Source organism: Lipotes vexillifer, unplaced genomic scaffold, assembly GCF_000442215.2.
Source record: "Lipotes vexillifer unplaced genomic scaffold, Lipotes_vexillifer_v1.1 scaffold680, whole genome shotgun sequence".
Classification (NCBI taxonomy): Eukaryota; Metazoa; Chordata; class Mammalia; order Artiodactyla; family Lipotidae; genus Lipotes; species Lipotes vexillifer.
The window spans coordinates 348,427-366,310 of NW_006780838.1; the positions used below are offsets into that span (position 1 = coordinate 348,427).

A 17,884-nucleotide genomic window follows, 5' to 3' on the forward strand; every position below is an offset into this window, starting at 1 on the left:
GAAAGAGACCCAGAGGGGAGCAGTGGGGTTTCCAGGTCACACAGCAAGTCAGCGTCCAGGCCCAGTTAGAACTGGGGCCTCCTGATCCCCAGCCTTGACTCTGCCTTCTCTTCCCCTCCTCACAAGGGCTCTGAGAACCCTTCTAATGGGGCCCCGATGTGTTTCCACCATTAGCCACACTCCTGACCCTCCAGCGGGGAGAAAGCTTGCCCACAGGCCCAGCGCATCGCTCCCACCAAGAAGCTGGGAGAACGTTGTCCTCACCGTGGCCCCCATGGTTCCCCATTTCTGCTTTCGGGTCAGCACGGCCAGACCTCCTTTTGTGTGTTGGTGACAAGACTGTCAGAGGGAAAGGCACAGTCCTCCCACCCCACCCCCAGCTGCAGCAGATGCCCCAGGCCACCATCCAATCCTGAACACATGCCTCCAGTGACGGGGACCTCACTACCTGCCTCCCTCCCTTCCTCTCTCCCAAGACAGTGCGCTCAGTTTCCAAATGGACATGGCCTCCTCAGTGTTGGTGAGACTCAGAGACACTGAATGATTTAGCCTGGTTCTCACAGCTAGAAAAAGGCTGAACCAGGGTTTGAATCCAGCTGTGTGACTCCAAAGTTGGTCTTGATATCCTGGAAAGGAAACATGCTCAGAGAGGGGCACTGACCTGCCCCAGTCACAGAGCAGAGGGAGGCAGGCAGAGTCCCTGGAAACACCCACCAACCCCCAGACTCCAGCTGGGGCTGCCACTCCTGCTGTCTCTGGTGCCCTCGTCTGGCCACTGCCCACTGCTGCACTGACCGCTCAGCTAGACGCCCGCAACTGCTGACCAAACCCAGCCTGCACTTGGTCTTACAATTTCAGACCTCAGTTTCCCAGCTGTTCCACGGAGCAGGGGTTAGGGGACCCCCTCCAAAGACATTGTCTGCAGGCTCAATAATTTGCCCTTTCCTGAGGAGGGATGGCCTTTCTTTAATTACACCCCCCCCTTCCCAAGGGCCCTGTCTGTCAGACTCTCTGGTCCTGTGGGCATTGCAGGGGCACAGAGGGGAGCATAGAAGAGCCAGACACCCCAACCCCAGAGACCGAGAGATAGTCCAGATGGGGGGTGGGCAGAGACAGAACTGGACAGAGGGACAGACATTGGAACACAACACTCAGGTGAAGAAAGAGGCCCTGAGGCTCAGATATGGAGAGGGAATTACTGAGACAGAGGCAGAGAGGCTGAGATGCTGAGAACTCGAACAGACTCCGAGGAGGGAAACTGAGGCTGTTTTCTCTGTCAGTCACAATCCTCCGGGAAGTCGAGGGCAAGTGGAGGGAGAGGACCTGAGGCCCTGGTGGCCTGAGCTAAGACGTCACTCTTTTTCTCTCAAATTGGGATGGTTTAATTTGCCGTTAGAGCTGTCTCCTGGGAGGTGATGAGCTCTCTGTAACTGGAGGTGTGCAGGCAGTGGGCTGTCATCCATGACCTCGCAGGCCCATACAAGAGGTGTGTTGGGATATATCCCTGTCTGGGGGCCTCTGGCTGCACACACAGGAGGGTCTCAAGGGGATTTATGAATGCTGCTTGGGGAGGGGAGCCTGGGAAGACTTCCTGGAGGAGGTGGCACAGTGGTGGAACCAGCCTCGAGCAAAGGCCTGGAGGCTCTAATCCAGGCAGTCCTGCTCTTGGCTTTCCCTCAGGCCTCCTGTGCGCCCCTACACAGAGCTCATGAAATCACATGCCTCTGATCTTGGAGTGCACCAATCAGAGATAAGGAGAGATACAAATTATTGCTGGGAGAGACACATCCAGGGACACTTCCACACATCTTCTCTGTGCCTAGGCCTGTGTCAGGTTCCCTGGGACAGAGGTGGGGTACAGGGTGGGCAGGGGGAGAGAGAGAAGCTGAGGATGAATTAGCTGGAACTTCTTGGTTCCTAGGGACAGAAACCCAATCAAAATGGGTTTAAAAGGGAGGATGAGGGTATTAACTGGTTTGTGTAACTGAAAAATCAGTGTGGGCTTCAGGCCTGGCTGGATCCTCCCTGATGAGGGTGCAGGAGCATGTTCTATGGGGAGATGAGGAATTCAGGTTGGTCCCATTGGGTTCTCCAAGGAAGCTAGCCAGGATCTTCTCGGCTCTGCTTTCCTCTGTGGAGGCCTCATTCTCAGGCAGGCTCTCTGCCCTCAGAGTGGAAAAATGGCCACCAGCAGCCCTGGGGCACAAAAACGTCTCCTCCTCCAGAGTTCCAGCAAAAGTCCCAGGTCCAGCTCTTATTGGCTGTGGTTGGGTCATGTGCCCATCCCAGAACCAGTTCTTGTGGCCAAGGAAAGGGAATGTCCTGACTGGTGGAGCCTGGTTGGGTACCCACCTCGCTCCAGGCACTTCTGCTGGAAAGCAGAGTGTGATCAAAGGTCCTGGGGCAGGGAAGGAACACCCAAAGAGTCACTAGGGCTAGGCTGAGGGAGCACGAATAGAGACGGGGAGAGGAAGTGGAGGAGTGAGCAGGGCCACTGGCTCAGGCCTCTCAATGCTGAGTTGAGGGATGTGGGCTTTCTCCTGCAGGTGGTGGGGAGCCATGGAAGGGTGTCTAACAGGGGAAGGCCCAGGGCAGGCAGGTGCTGGGGTAGGGGGTGGAGGCCAGGGGCAGGACAGCTGTGAAGAGGCAGCAGTGATAAGAGGTGAGGGTGAGGCCAAGGCAGAAGCAGAGAGCCTGGAAGACAGGTCATCGTCCCAGCGGGCCCCACACTGGGGGTGGCCACAGCTCAGCTTCTGCCCACCGTTGCTGCATCAGGACATGTGCCCAGCATGGCCAGAGTTCCTGACTTCTCAAGAGCAGTGGGAAATTGGAAATTATGGGTGAAAGGAACATCTCTTGGTTTTTAGAGGTTGGTGATTCAGTCAAAACACTTAAAGACATAAATCATCAGCCTGACTTGTCTGCAGACTGCATGTTGATTAACCTCTGAGCCCCGGTGTGGGCCCCAGCTCTGAACTCAGTCCCTCCTGGGCCCGGAGCCTGGTCTTGCCTCTCTCCAAGGATGCTCTGCCCAATAGCACGTGGTCCAAGGCTACACCCTGTGTCACCAGCCACACGACCTGTCCTCCCTGCCGCACGCCAGAGCTGCTCCGGCATCTGCCCCAGCTCCTCTTGTGTCTCGGCCTCCCCACAAGAAGCCCTCTGGGTTCTTTGATGAAAGCCAAGGGGAGAGGGGAAGGATGGAGGGATGCAAAGAATGGGGGCATGAGAGGGAGGGTGCCATGTCCAGGCTGTGAGCCTGGGGGTTGGGGTAAGTATGGTGCCGTCCTTCAGGACGAGGGCGCCAGAGAAGCAAGTTCTGTGGGAAGATGAGGCATTCAGTTTGGTCCGGTTGAATTTTTGTTTTGAGATAGATTTCACAAGTCATAACATTCATCCTTTTAAAGTACACACGTTGGTGGTTTTTAGTATAATCACAAAGTTGTGCAACCATCACCACTATCTAATTCCAGAATTTGCACTATTCCAAAAGGAATCTCATACCCCTTAGCAGCCACTCCCCGTTGCGCCTCCCTACCCCTTACTCTGCCTATTCTGGACATTTCATAAAGATAAAATCATACAATATGTGGCCTTTTTGTGTCTGGCTTCTTTCACTTAGCACCATGTTTGCAAGGTTCATCCATGTTGGTTGTAACATGTTTCAGTTCTTCAGTCCTTTTAATGGTTGAATTATATTCCATTGTATGGAAATTCCACACTTAGCTGGGCATTTGGGCTGTTTCCACTTTTTGCTTGTGAATAATGTTGTGAACATTTGTGTATAAGTTTCTGTGTGGATATGTTTTCGGTTCTCTTGGGTATTCGGTTCTAGGAGTGGAGTTGCTGGGTCAAATGGTAAGTCCATGTTTAACTTTCTGAGGAACTTCCAGACTGTTTTCCAAGGGGTCAAGTTAAGTTGGAGGGTACCTATGAGATGTCTGGGAGCGGGGTGGGAGGGTAGGCAGGGCAGGGGGGAGGAATCTGTGTCACCAAACAGTTGGAGATTCAACATTTACATAAGTTCTTTTTTTTTTTTTTTTTTAATGTTTATTTATTTGGCTGCGCCGGGTCTTAGCTGTGGCATATGCAGGATCTTCGCTGGCATGTGGGATCTAGTTCCCTGACCAGGGATCGAACCTGGGCCCCCTGCATTGGGAGTGCGGAGTCTTAACCACTGGACCACTAGGGAAGCCCCTATATAAGTTCTTTGAGTGCAGAATTTTGGTTCGTTTTTCCTTGGCACATAATGGGGGTCCGATAAATAAATATCTGTTGAATGACTGAATGTGTGGAACTGGATCTCAGAGGAGAGTGCAGAAGTGGAGATAAAAAATCGGGGACCAAGTGTGCCTGCAACAGCACGCACAAGGCTCCGCCTGGGCTGAGAATGGAAGCCAGAGTATGGGAGCAGATCGACATTTAAGGAGGAACTGGTGAAGGAGGACCAGAGACCGTAAATAAATAGGATTATTTTATTATGTGCTTGCTGCATGCCAAGCACTGTGTTAATTTCCTTAAAAAGAACTCATGGGAACATCCTCCGCACAATCACCTAGACTCTTTTTCTTCCTAGAGCCCAGCCCACGGCTCAGTGAGGGGTAGGGCCTTGCTTGTAAATATCTGTGGAACGATCAGCATCTTTGAGGTAGGTGCCTTCACCTCCTTTTACTGAGACATCTAGTGCTCAGAGAGGTTTAGTCTTTAGCCTGAAGCCACACAGCTGGTGAGTGGTGGTGCTGGTGTGTGAACCTCGGCCTCTGCGACTCCAGAGGCCACACTCTCAGCCACTCCACCATGTGGCCTCTTCCGCAAGGGGCTGTTGGAGAAGAGAGACTACTGAGGACGAGGAGGACAGAATGGAAAAGAGAATTTCTGCAAGGGGAGGGGCTTCTGAAGATGCCAGTGTCGTTGGCATCAGGCCCCCTCGGTGGCCTTCCTGGGGTGTCGACCACAAGACCGGGTCAAGGAGAGCATGGCTTTGAAGGGACAGGCCTGGCGCCATGGTCATTCTGGTATTATCAGAACCGAGGTGATTGGTGTCAGATTTGGGCCACAGGACTGACAGCCCCTGGGAACGGGCACAGCCTGGAATGGCTACATCAGCCCCAGGGCACAGCCTCCGTGTGGCTCCTGGCAGACACATTGATACCAGTGGAGGGGCCAGGGTCCTGGGCTGGGGAGCCTCGAGCCTGGGTCTGCCTCTGACTCGGGAGGGGCACTCCCTCAGGCCTCAGTTTTCCTATCTATACGGTGAGGAGTTGGTTTTGAGCAAAGGGAGAAATGTTGCTACTAGGATGTCAGGGATGGGGGTGCCCAGGAGGCAGGCCGGTGACCTCTCTCTCCTGCAGGGTGTTCAGAATGTGGAGCAGCTCCCCATCATCCCCCTCAGTAGCAACTTCACACTTGGGCATGGAGCCAGAGGCCTTCCTGGAGGAAGGAACCTAAGGAGACTGGGGGAATAGGTGATGCCCCACCCTCCCTGATGGGGCTGGAGGCAAGCAGGCAGGCTCAGGATACTGAGGATGGGAGCCTTTGCCATGCCTCACCTGTTGCCACCTGAGGCCTGCAGGGGGCAGCAGTGACCATGCTTAAGCTTGGGAGGGGTTGTCTGGGCTCCAGCGCCAGGCTTTGGGGGGCGAGGGGGCTTGGAGAAGGGGAGGAGTAGACTATAGGAGGGGAGAGGAGGACATTGGTGGGCTGCCTTCCTGGAGCCTGGAGCAGGGAGACAGCCCCCAGAGAGCTAGTGGTGACTGGGAATAGGAGGCCTGGAGAACTCTGTCATGGGTCCTGAGCTCTGGGGGACAGAAGAAGGGCTCTGAGCTCTGCTTTGGATGGGGGTGCTAAAGGTAGGGTGAGGGGTGACAGGGGCAGAAACACACCTCCCCACAGTCAGCCACAGCCACAAGTGTGCTCACAGATTTGCCCTGGAGATACACAGCTACACACTCTGATGGATACCATGGACACACACACACACACACACAGAGACACACACAGACACACACACACACACACACACACACACACACACACACACACACACCCCACACACACAGAATTACAATGAATCGCCAAGATTCTTTCCTGAAGGAAGGGGACCACACCCTGGAGAGAAGTGTTATCCAGAGCTCTCACTTGTAAGCAATGGAAACCAAACCCAAATTGGCTTAAATAAAGGAAAAGAATTTATTAACTTGTATAACTGAAAAGTCCAGAAGTGACTTTTCAACATGCTTCAGGTGTGGCAGGATCCAGGTGCTCAAGCAACATTGTCAGGAGTCTGCCCCTCTCCATCTACTGGCCTGGCTTTTCTGTAAGCTGGCTGCAATCTCAGGCCTGCTCTCTCTGTGAGGTAACACAGATGACTAACCATACCTTGCTTAGCCATCCAACAGAGAGGATGTCTCTTTCCCAGTAATTCCCAGAAAAATTCTGGCTGCGTTGCTGAAACTCCTCAGGGTTGTGTGCCCATCCTTAGACCCATTGCTGTTGCTAGGGCAATGGAACATTGATTGGCAAACCCTGGTCATGCGCCTCCCACTGTGGGGCTAGGAGGGAGGTTGACCCCACTAAACCTCCCAGATTGAAAGTGGAGAACCCGGAGGAACAGGGGTTCTTGATGCTGGGAGGGGAAGGCCAGAATTTCCTGAGAAAGCTGGGAGACCTCCAGCCTGCCCCACACCCACAAGGGCCTCATCTGGGGCCAGATGCTGTGAGCCCTTCAAAGGGCGCCTTGCCCCTCTGGTTTCCCTTCCAGCCAGTCCCCCTCCCCAAGAGCTCCCAGCATGGCTGAGATAATAGTAGCTAATGTCTATACAGTGCTTAGCCCATGCCAGTTTCCATTCCAAGTGCTTTCACAGGCATTAACTCACAACATAAGTAGTATTGGTACTATTATTGTTTACGTTTTACAAGGAAACTGAAACAGAGAGGGATTTGCCCTGAACAGAGACTAGTTTACCCCAGATCATACAGCCTGTGAGATTCAAGCCCAGACTCTTGGGCACCAAAGGCCAGGCTCTCGGTCACCATCGTACTCTGCTGTTTCTCAGCGGGGAGAGCTCAGGAGAGAAGGAGATAGGGATGAAGATTGGAGTCCAAGCAGCTTGGCCTCCAACAAATGCTACTCTTGGAAAAGGCTCTGAAAGAGACCTTCAGGGGCTCTGCTCCCTGGCCAACCAGTAAGAGTATTTTCATAGTGAAAAGAATGGTAGAACTCCAGGCACAGGCCAGCAGGGGGAGCAGGTGAGGATTTCCAGCGTCCAGTCCAAGATGTAGCTTTAGGAACGGAGAGTGGCTCAGAGACGCGTCCGGGGAGGGGAAGGGAAAGGACTTGACACGTCCAGCTGGTGCCGGAAAGGGCGGTGGCCCACAGCCTCATGCCATCCTTGAATGGCTCCGGCCAACTCTGGCCCCTCTGCCCCCCCTAATCCCCCTGCAGGTGGGTGTTTGTCTATGAGAAGGGCTACCAGACCTCGAGTGGCCTCATCAGCAGCCTGTCTGTGAAACTCAAGGGTCTGGCTGTGACGAAGATCCCAAGCCTGGGCCCCCAGGTCTGGGATGTGGCTGACTACGTCTTCCCAGCCCAGGTGAGCAGACTCGGGGGTGCACCTTCCACCCACAGGGCTTGCTGGCTCAGAGCTGGTTTAGGCTCTGTCCCACCTCCCTGTGGGACCAACCTAGCTCCTCTCTCTCTCTGAGCCTCAGATTCCCTGTGAATGAGGGGCGGAAGCAGCCTCATAACATCACCCCAGTCTGATGTCGTGGGTTCTGGAGGCTGCTGGGTGTCATGTGGGTTCTGGGGGCTTTGCTAGGGCAGTGCTTGGGTTCTTGGGGCTCTTCTCCCAGCTCAGAGCCCTGCCCTCCCCTCCCCCTGTCTCTCACTTCCAGGGAGACAGCTCCTTTGTGGTCATGACCAATTTTATCGCCACCCCCCGGCAGGCCCAAGGCCACTGTGCAGAGGTGAGGACTGGTGCCCATCCCCGCTTCTTGGACCCACAGGGAAAAATAACATAGAAGAGGAGGTCCCCTTGGGCATTGGAGGGGAAGCCAGATAGGCTTCCTGCGGCACCACAGTGGTGGAATCTCAGGCATAAGTTCACACACAGTAATGGCCCACCACTGGCAGTTGCTGAGGCTTCCCTCCCAGCTGTGTGCCAAGCAGGATGCTGAGCCTCAGTGCCTGCCCAACTCCCAAGCCCCAGCCTCCCCTACCCCTGCTGGCTGACATCAGCACTAGGGCAGCTGGGCGTGAGCCCAGAGGGTCCTGGGAGGGGACTGGGGGAAGGAGGCTGTGATTAAGGGTCACTCCAAAGGGGTCTGAGACTCTGCCCCACACCCTAGGGCCATGCAGGGGGCGGGGGTATCTTCTTAGGATCCTACCCAGGGGACCTGGGGCCAGCAGCTCTCCCCTTCCCCAGAACCCGGAAGGGGGCACGTGCACGAATAATAGTGGCTGCACCCCGGGAAAGGCAGAAAGGAAGGCCCAAGGTAAGGTCGGCCTCGTCCTGTCCCCCTCCACAGCCTGTCAGCTCCAGGCTTCCTCCACCAGGATGCCCCTCCTGCTCTCTCTCCTCCCGCCACCTTGACCTTGGCCTCCCCTGTCCCAGAACCAGCCAGACTTCTGCTCTTGGGCGCCCCATCAATGGGGGCTCCTAGGAGTGGGGCCTGGGGGTTCTCCTCTGCACCCCCAGCTTGGGGTGGGCACCCAGGGGTTCCACCCTTGCTCCAGGCATCCGCACAGGCAAGTGTGTGGCCTTCAACGACATCGTGCATACGTGTGAGATCTTTGGCTGGTGCCCCGTGGAGGTGGATGACAACATCCCATGGTAATGCCCTGTCCTTCCAGGGAGGTGGGAGCAGGGACCCCAGCCCAGACTAGAGGAGCATCTGGATCTGTGCTCTGTCCCCACTTCTTCCAACCCCACCCTCACCCCATCTGTGCAGCTCAGGCCAAAGATGCCCCAGCCTCTGCTCAAGGGGCCTGAGAGTCCACATTACAGCATGCCCACCCCTCCAATGACTCAGGAAGATCCCATAGGCTCTCACAGCCCCACACACCAAGCCCAGCTCTGGTAGGCACACGAAGGACTCCTGGGGAGGGGGCAGTGAGTGAGTGCCGTCTCCTCCAGCCCTGCCCTTCTCCGAGAGGCCGAGAACTTCACTCTCTTCATCAAGAACAGCATCAGCTTTCCACGCTTCAAGGTCACCAGGTTTGTGGGAAAAGCGGGCAGAAATGCAGGCGGCTCTCGGAGGCTGCTCCAGCCGGTCTTAACCTGTCACCTCTGTCACCCTGCACTCATGCTGATTTCCTTCTGGAGGCAGAAGCTTGGGCTGGGCCCCTGGGGTGGGCCGCCTTCAGTCTCCAAGGGCTAGGGAAGGGGCATCTCTAGGGCCCGGGAGTGGTCCCCAGAGCTCCCGGGCATGGTGGGTGCCCTCCCAGCTGGCATGCTGCCACCACCAATGCCGTCTGCCCCTGTAGGCGCAACCTGGTGGAGGAGGTGGATGCCGCCTACATGAAGACCTGCCTCTATCACAAGACCTTGCACCCACTGTGCCCAGTTTTCAAGCTCGGCTATATGGTACAAGAGTCAGGCCAGAATTTTAGCACCCTGGCCGAGAAGGTATTGTGCCAGCCGAGTGGGGAGGGCTGGGCCCCCAGATCATCAGGCCAAAAAAGACTTTTCAGGCCCAGTTAACCCCCGCACCGCACCCAGTCCCTAGCATGGGCCGAGCATATATATAGATCTATCCCCTAATACTGGGGGCCCCTGTGGTTCAGGCCTGTGTCCTCAGCAGGGCCTGGCATGGACCTAGCACAGAGGAGGTGCCCAGAATGAATGGCCATAGGCAGATGTCACTTGGGTGTCTTCCGAGGGCCCAGTGTTTTTTAAATATTAGATACAAGCAGCTTAAATCCCATGGCCCATGGCCCTGAGAAATCCTCTGCCTGCCCAGGTTTCCTGGGGATTCTGGAGGCTGAGATGCACACAGTCACGTGGGATTCCCAGAGAAACGGTACCTTATAAGGAGCACAGACCTGTCTGACTGGGTTCAGATCCTGGCTCAGACAAGTCTCTTACCTTCAGTGAGTCTGCGCTTTTGCACCTGTAAAGTGGGAGCAATAATAGTGCAAGTCTCTCGGGATTGCCTTGAGGGCACGGGACAGCACTTCAGGGTGGCCTGGCCCAAGGCATGCTAGGTACATGCTCCCTCGTGATCCTTATCATCCGCTCCTGTGGGATCCAGGGATGGAAATCGGCCCCTCTCTGTGACATCACACACCAAAACAACTCACCCACGGTGACTTTATGGAGAACACGGGTCAGCAAACTTTTTCTTTAAAGGGCCAGAGAATAAGTATGGGCCACAGGTCACATGGTCTCTGTTCTAGCCACCCAGGTCAGCTGCTATAGGGTAAAGGCGGCCACAGGCAATGTGTAAACAGATTCGGCCCTGAGGCCTCAGTTTGCCAACCCCTGGAGGGGGTTTACACGGTAGCAACCCACAGGACCAGAAAGCTGAATGTTAGTTTCCCCTGTTCCTAAAAGTCTCCCTGCCACCCCCAGTAGGAACTTCTCACCCGTCACCATTGTCTGTAGGCATCTAGCCTCCCGCCTAGCTGCCCAGCCCCACACCCAACTCTCCTCTTGCTCAGCCCACCTGTCCCTGATCCTTGCCTCGCCCAGAGGAGCTTCACTTTCTCAGGTTTTCTCTTCCCAGCCCATGTCTTTACAGACTCCCTCTTTTTAATTCAACAGCTATTTACTTGCCTCCTGCGCTGTGACTCAGGAATCAGTGCAAATAAGACAGACAGCTCCACCCTTGTGGAGTTTACAGTCTTGGAAGAGATGTGTTAATAATCACACTAAATAAATGTGTGGTTACAAAGTGCCACGTATTCTAGGAGAAAACACAGAGGGAATCACAAGGGCATATTTTAGACTGGGGGTGGTGGTCAGGGAAGGCTTCCCAGGCGAAGTGACCAAAGGATGAGAAAGAACCAGCCTTGTGGGGAATGGTGGCGGGCGGGGGGAGAGTGACTGCATGTGCAAAGGCCCTGAGGTAGGAAGAACCTGGTGTCAGAAACTGTCAGAAAGCTGGAATGTGATGGGTGGGAGGCGGGACCAGAGAGGGTGACGGGACCTCAACCCTGAAGCAGCTTCTCAGTGTCTCTTCTCAAACAAACAGAAAACCGCTGCACCAGCTGTAAGGCAGGAGTTCTTGATCCTAAACCCCTGATCTTGAGGGCCTGTGTCCCTGGTAGGGCGGGGTGGTAGGCATCACCATCGACTGGCACTGTGACCTGGACTGGCATGTGCGACACTGCAAACCCGTCTATGAGTTCCACGGGCTGTATGAAGAGAAAAACCTGTCTCAAGGCTTCAACTTCAGGTGCCTGCCGGGCCCCCACCAGTGCATCCTTCCTTGGCGTCCTGCGGGCTTTTCTACTCCCAGGACCCCTTAAGGCCAAGCAAGTGTCCCTGGGAGGGGAGCAGCGGATCCTAGGAAACTCCCATTCTCCCGGAATTGGCCAAGCAGGGAGCACGAGCCCAGAGGCCTGAGCCCTGCCCCTGGCTCTCGGTTCCCTTGAGGCCCACCTGGCCAGGACTGGCTGGGGAAATTGCCGACATCAGGAGTTAGGGCAGCGGTTGAATACAGCATTCCTGGAATGAGGCCTGCGATTCCCCCTCTGTATAATGTTGGGGGGGGCACGGGGCTGTCCTCATGGACCTCTAAGGGCTCCTGTATCCCTGATGCTCTGGAAACTCTGGACCCAAGACAGTTCTCCATCACCCACCCTCTCCGGCAACCTCTCCCCTTCCCCAAGGTTTGCCAGGCACTTCGTGGAGAATGGGACCAACTACCGGCACCTCTTCAAGGTGTTTGGGATTCGCTTTGACATCCTTGTGGACGGCAAGGTGAGGGGTAGTGTGTGTAGACACACTCTTGGCTCCTGCCGGTGCTTGTTGGGTGTCTGTGGTTAGAGGCAACAGGAAGTTGGATGGGCCTCATTCAGCATTTCTGTATCTGATAACAGAGGGACCCAGGTGCTGTTGAGGGCAGGGCTTTCCAGCCTGTGACCACACCTCCCTCACTGTCTCCCTGTGTCCAGGGAGGGCAGAGCCAAGGTCAAAACCCAGGGCTCCCGACCAGCAGCTGGGTCTCCATGCAGAGCCAGAGCCGTGGGCAGCAGGCTGTGGGACCAGCTGCCAGTGGAGGGTGGGGAAGGCCCCTTGCCCCCGCCTGGTCTCAGCGCCCCTGAGCAAGGCCTCCACCAGACCCTTCTGACTGTTAACCCTTCTTTCCCCGGGGCCCTGCCACCAGGCTGGCAAGTTTGACATCATCCCCACCATGACCACCATTGGCTCTGGGATTGGCATCTTTGGGGTGGTAAGTGCTGAGGTCATGGGGTCACTGCGCCGGGGTCAGGCCCTCCCCTTCCACACCTCAGCAACAAGTCTCCCACCCCAGACCTGACCGAAATTGTTCCCTACTACTGAGCCCACCCCGCCTCCCTAGACCCGCACACAGTATGTCTGAGGAAACGGGGGTCCAGAGCTGGGGCAGGACAGAGGTGGGGAGTGGAGGGTCCTGTCCCCGCCCCCAGGTTCCCGTGCGCCGCCCCTCAGGCCACGGTTCTCTGCGACCTGCTGCTGCTCCATATCCTGCCCAGGAGGCACTACTACAAGCAAAAGAAGTTCAAGTACGCGGAGGACGTGGGGCCAGGGCCGGTAAGAGAAGCCCGGAGCCAGCCCTGCAGAGGCCCCGGGCCTGTGTGTCTGTGCCAGGGAGCCAGCTGCTTCCCCCCGGATGACTTGCATCCCCCCAATGTTTACACAGGGGGCGCACGACCCTGCGGCCACCAGCTCCACCCTGGTTCTGCAGGAGAACGTGAAGACATCCTGACCTCTGCCCCCGCCCCCCACTGGACACAGCAGGCGGGGAGCCTGGTGGGGTCTCAGCCAGGGCGGAGGGGTCTCCCCAGGAGCGCTCCCACCCTGTCAGCCAGGCAGACACCAGGTTGCCGGAAGCTCAGGGTGGACTCCGGGAGAGACCTGCACAATTCTGGGCTCTGGCTCCAACTCTGCAGCCCCCAAGGGAGCCTCACCCCAGCCTCAGCCACTCCTGGCCCCGGGTTTTATGCCTCTCCCTCTGGGCCCTTGCCCATCCATCCTACTCCCTCATGTCTCCAGACCTCTGCTCTCCCATATGGCAGCCACTAGCCATCGGTGACTATTTAAATTAATTAAGATTGAATAAAATTAAAACTTCAGTTCCTCAAATAGCCATATTACAACTGCTGGATACACACATATGGCTGCGGTTGCCCTATTGAACCACGTGGAACGTTTCCAGCATCGCAGAAAGTTCTGTTGGACAGCTCTGCTTGAACCCTGTTTCTTACTGACCCCAGGTTTCCCTGGGATGCTTATCAACAGTGCTGGCACCTGGGAATTCCCTGGCAGTCCAGTGTTTAGGACTCTGCGCTTTCATTGCCGAGGGGCCTGGGTTCGATCCCTGGTCAGGGAACTAGGATCCCACAAGCCTGCGAGGCCAAAGGAAAAAAAAAAAAGAAAAGCAGTGCCAGCAACTGGGTGCACCCCAGACCTCCTGAACCAGAAACTCCACGTCTGGTCACATGATCTGCAAGCATAGCAAACTCTTCAGGTCATTTTCAGGACCTACATTTTAGAACCGCTCCTGAACAGGTATCAGACTTAGCTGGGGCCGGCGTCCCCTGGCGGGTGCGGGCCTTGAGCAGGTGTGTGGTGCGCTCACAAGCCACACGGTGTCTCATGCACTCCTCCCCCACGTGCACACTCACCGGCACGCACAGCCCCCGTCCCATCCACACTGTGTGTTTGAACAGCTTGGGCCCTGCAAACACATCCATCTGAACACACCTACACCCCCAGGCACAGACTCGTGGTCCATGCCACCCCGCCTCTGTGGGGATGTGCTTCTCCTCAAGTGTGTCAGGCCAGGACAGCCCCTTCTAGTGATGAATCCTTACTCAGCTACCTCTGGTCAGGGTGGGAGCCTCAGCCGAATCCTGGGCTCTCTGCCTGTGAGCCAGCCCCAGCTCCCGAGGCCTGCCCGGCTCTGTCTGAACACAGGGTCTGGGAAATCAAGGGCTGGAGTATAATAAGAGGATTTGGTGAATGAGTTCAAACCTCTGCCTTCTGCCGTTTCTTCCCAGCCCTCTCTGAAACCCAGTGTCCGCAGCTGTGAAACACGGGGCTAAGCTGAGCGATCTTTGAGATCCTTCTGGGTCTCTCCGTGGGAGATGGTGAGCTGACCCTTACGCAGAGGCAGTGCTGGGCATCAGCTCACCTCTATTCAGGGGCTGCTGTCCTGGCACGGCCCCAGTCACTGGGGATCTTCCCAACCCTCCACACCCCCCTCCCCTGGCTTTGAAAGGCCCGGCACTGGGACAAGCAGACACCCCCAGGACTGGCCTCATGAAAGCAGGGGTGAGGAAGGGGCTGGCTGTCCCAGGAGGGAGATCAGATGGAATCCCAAAGAGGGGAGGAAGGTCTTGACTGGAGACAGTGTGGAAGGATCCTCCAGGGACCCTGCTGTGGGCATGACCCTCTGGCCAAGCAGGGTCTCTGGGCACCCCCATCACCATGCTCTGTCTAGACCAGTGTTGTCCAACACCAGTGATGGAACATTCTCTATCTGTGCTGTCCAATGTAGTATTCACATTGTGGACGTTAAGTATTTAAAATGTGGCTCATGCAACCAAGGAACTGAATTTTTTATTTTATTCATTTGAATTTAACTCGCCACGTGTGGCTAGTGGCTACCATATTGAACATCACAGGCTAGCCCCTCCCCTCTCCCTCAGGCCCTCGGCCTCCTGCCCTCTTCCCCAGCCAAGAACCATCCCCCGGATTTTACAAGACAGGCACTCCCTCTTCTTACCTCCCTTCCTTCTCCAGATCTACCTGCTTGTGCACCTCCAGTCCCCTTCCCTCCCGAGTGAGCAGAGGATTCCTCCCTGGAAATCACGCCTCACCCAGCCTGGAGGCCACCTCTCCTCTCTCCCGCTCCTCTCCTGCCTCCTCGCAGCCCACATTTCCCTGCTGCTCTGCCTGCTCTCCGTTCACTGCCACCACCATTCCAGAAAGACCAGTCTACACTTCCCTCTGGGTCCCACCCTCTACAGTTGGCCTCCAGCCCCTACCCCCACTTCTAGATGCCCTTGCCAAGGTTACCAGCGGCGTCCTTGTTGCCAGATGCAAGCAGGCACTTCAGCCCATATCCTGCTCAGCCTGTCAGCCTCTGACACTGTTGGCTGAGCCCTCCTTTGTTGAAAGATTTCCTTCCAGCAGCTCCTAGGACCCACCCTCTCCAGATTTTCCAGTCAGCCTGGGGTGTAGGGATAAGATAGTTTTCGATTGCAGCTCTGTCACTGTGTGTCCTTGGGCAAGTTGCTTAACTCTCCGAGCCTCCTCTGTGAGTCAGGGATAATAATAGCCTCTACTCAGGTTGGGGTAAGATAAGATGCATAAAGTACCTAGCACAGAGACTGGCACACAGTAGTGCTCTGCCCCTGCCTCTATCCTCTCTTTCGATGGCAGAGTCAGCTAGCTGTCCCCAGGTTCTTGGCTGGGTATGTGGCTGCCTAGAATGGAAGCTGCATTTCCCAGCCTCCTCTTGAAGCTGGGTCTGGTCATGTGACTGTTATAGCTAATTGGATGTATGTGGAAGTGTCATGTGATGCCTTCTGGGAACTTTCCTTAAAAGAGAGCTGGTGCAGATCCTTTGCCTCCTTCTTCTTCATCCTTGTCTCCATCCCACTGCCTGGAATGTGTGCGTGATGGTTGGAGCTCTAGCCACCATCCTGAATCACGAGGACAAGAGTCAAATCCAGAAGTGGCTGGAGTAATGAGTGGAAAGAGCCACATCTGGGAGGTCTTTGTGGAGCACAGCTGACATACTGTTACCCCCCCCCCCAAACTGGGTTCACCTTCTGGTGGGTGTTGAGCCAAAAGACAAAGAGTGGGAGAAGGAGGCACTTATTACTTGAGGCAAGTAAGGAGAACACTGGGGATCTTTCCCAAAGCAGTGTCTCCCCCCGAATGGCAAAATTGTGGAAGTGTTAAGCTACGGGTACATGCATATTCGTGAAGAGGCTTGGGCAGTGTACGCATCATAGAATTGGGGCAAAGGTTGACAGAAGCGTCAGAAAAGATCAACATCATCCCGCAGGTTCTAGTTGATCTGGTGGTTGAAGGGGGTTTAAATTCTGCAAAACAGCTCTTTTAAGAAAGTCCCTCAGGCTAATCTGAAGTACTCAAACAGAACTGGGAGTCTTTACAACTGCTATACTATCTTTGCTATTGTTATTTCTCCACCTGATAACAGCTGTTTGTTCCTGCATTCTTTTGTTCCCTTTTGATCATTAATTACTGAGACCTGTTCAAGGGCAAGCATTGTGGCCAGGGTTAGATTACAAAAAAAAAAAACCGGCTTAGGCCAAAAATGGCTTCTCTTCTGTCAAAATGCTACATCTGGTTCTTTTCCTCGGGGACCCCCTACCCCATCTGCTTACAATACCAGCCCAGGACTGTCTTCCCTGAGGCTCTTACATGGAATTTCTGTTATCTAAGTCAAAACTGATCCTACCTGGTACAGAAATTTTTCCCCCTAAAAGCAAGTGTTCTGTCCTCAGCCCCTGTTTATTTGCCCTGAAGTTATCTCAGCCTTTCCCATGGCCCTACTATGGGTCCCTTCGGACAACTCCCAAAACTGTCTCAATGGCCCAGCCCTCTTTCCTGAACTCCAACCACACACATCCAACCCCCTAATAGCCATATACAATTAATTATTCATTCGACAAACAGTTTTTGTTTTTGTTTTTGTTTTTTTTGCGTTCGCGGGCCTCTCACTGTTGTGGCCTCTCCCGTTGCGGACCAACAGCCTCCGGACGCGCAGGCTCAGCGGCCATGGCTCACGGGTGCAGCCGCTCCGCAGCATGTGGGATCTTCCCAGACCGGGGCACAGAACCCGTGTCCCCTGCATCGGCAGGCGGACTCTCAACCACTGCGCCACCAGGGAAGCCCGCGACAAACATCTTTTAAGCAACGTGTCAGGCTTTGTGCTGGATGAATCAGGCATGGTCCTTGCCCTCAAGGAGCTCCCAGTCCAGAGGAGGAACTGGCAGGTAAACAGATGCTCACTTCAAGGAAGTCCCTAAGAGGACTCGCTAACCCACTCTGGGCAGTGAGCTCATAGGGAAGTGTGTCTGGCAGAAGGGGCATTGAACCAAGTCCTGAAAGGAGTGAGGCAGGTGATTAGGACTGAGGTCATGGAGGGCCTGATTAGATCTATTCTCAGGGTACTGGTGAGCCATGGAAGATTCCGAAGCAGGAGCTGACCAGTTGGACTTGTGTTTCTAAAATATTACTCTGGCCACCAGGTGGAGAAAAGCAAGTGGGTGGGGGCCGTGCGGGAGGGCAATGAGGCTGCATGGAGCTGGGAGGCCAATGAGGAGGCTGCTGTAGCAAATCAGGTGCAAGAAGATAGTGACCTGAGCCAAGGGAGGGGCAGAGAAGCAGAAAAAAGTGGGTGGATTCCAGGGATATTTAAGAAGCAGCATGGGTAGGACTTGGTGATCTACTGGTTGGAACAGGTAAGCGGTAGGCTCTGATGACTCCCAGGTGTCTGGCTCCAGACTGAGACAGGGACATAAGAGGCCAGGTTTGGGGGAGTGATATGGGGCTCTGTCTTGGACAAGCGGTGGGGTGAGGTGCCGGAGGATAGATACACAAGTGTAGAATGTAACTGAACCAAGAGTTGATGAGCTCGCCAGGGGAGAGGTGGCCTACCACGAAGGTCAAGACGTCCTGCCCCAGCTCGCCATTCCTGC

General features: G+C 55.3%; 1 protein-coding gene and 1 non-coding gene across 2 annotated transcripts in view; one reads left to right on the forward strand and one right to left on the reverse strand.

Annotated features, from left to right (window-relative positions):
- The window catches only part of P2RX1 (purinergic receptor P2X 1), a 15,752-nt gene extending 2,617 nt beyond the window's left edge, over nt 1-13,135 (forward strand). Inside the window, exons 2-12 of the mRNA XM_007454178.1 lie at nt 7,445-7,592; nt 7,894-7,965; nt 8,424-8,493; nt 8,735-8,831; nt 9,135-9,215; nt 9,485-9,626; nt 11,270-11,397; nt 11,834-11,924; nt 12,331-12,396; nt 12,636-12,737; nt 12,847-13,135. Of these exons, the coding sequence (XP_007454240.1) occupies nt 7,445-7,592; nt 7,894-7,965; nt 8,424-8,493; nt 8,735-8,831; nt 9,135-9,215; nt 9,485-9,626; nt 11,270-11,397; nt 11,834-11,924; nt 12,331-12,396; nt 12,636-12,737; nt 12,847-12,912 (1,063 nt within the window). The 3' untranslated portion in view covers nt 12,913-13,135. The remainder of the gene's footprint in view (nt 1-7,444; nt 7,593-7,893; nt 7,966-8,423; nt 8,494-8,734; nt 8,832-9,134; nt 9,216-9,484; nt 9,627-11,269; nt 11,398-11,833; nt 11,925-12,330; nt 12,397-12,635; nt 12,738-12,846) is intronic.
- Nucleotides 4,120-4,192, reverse strand: TRNAG-CCC (transfer RNA glycine (anticodon CCC)). Its single transcript has one exon. It is a non-coding gene; the product is annotated as a tRNA-Gly (tRNA).
- Nucleotides 13,136-17,884: the final 4,749 nt, after the last annotated feature.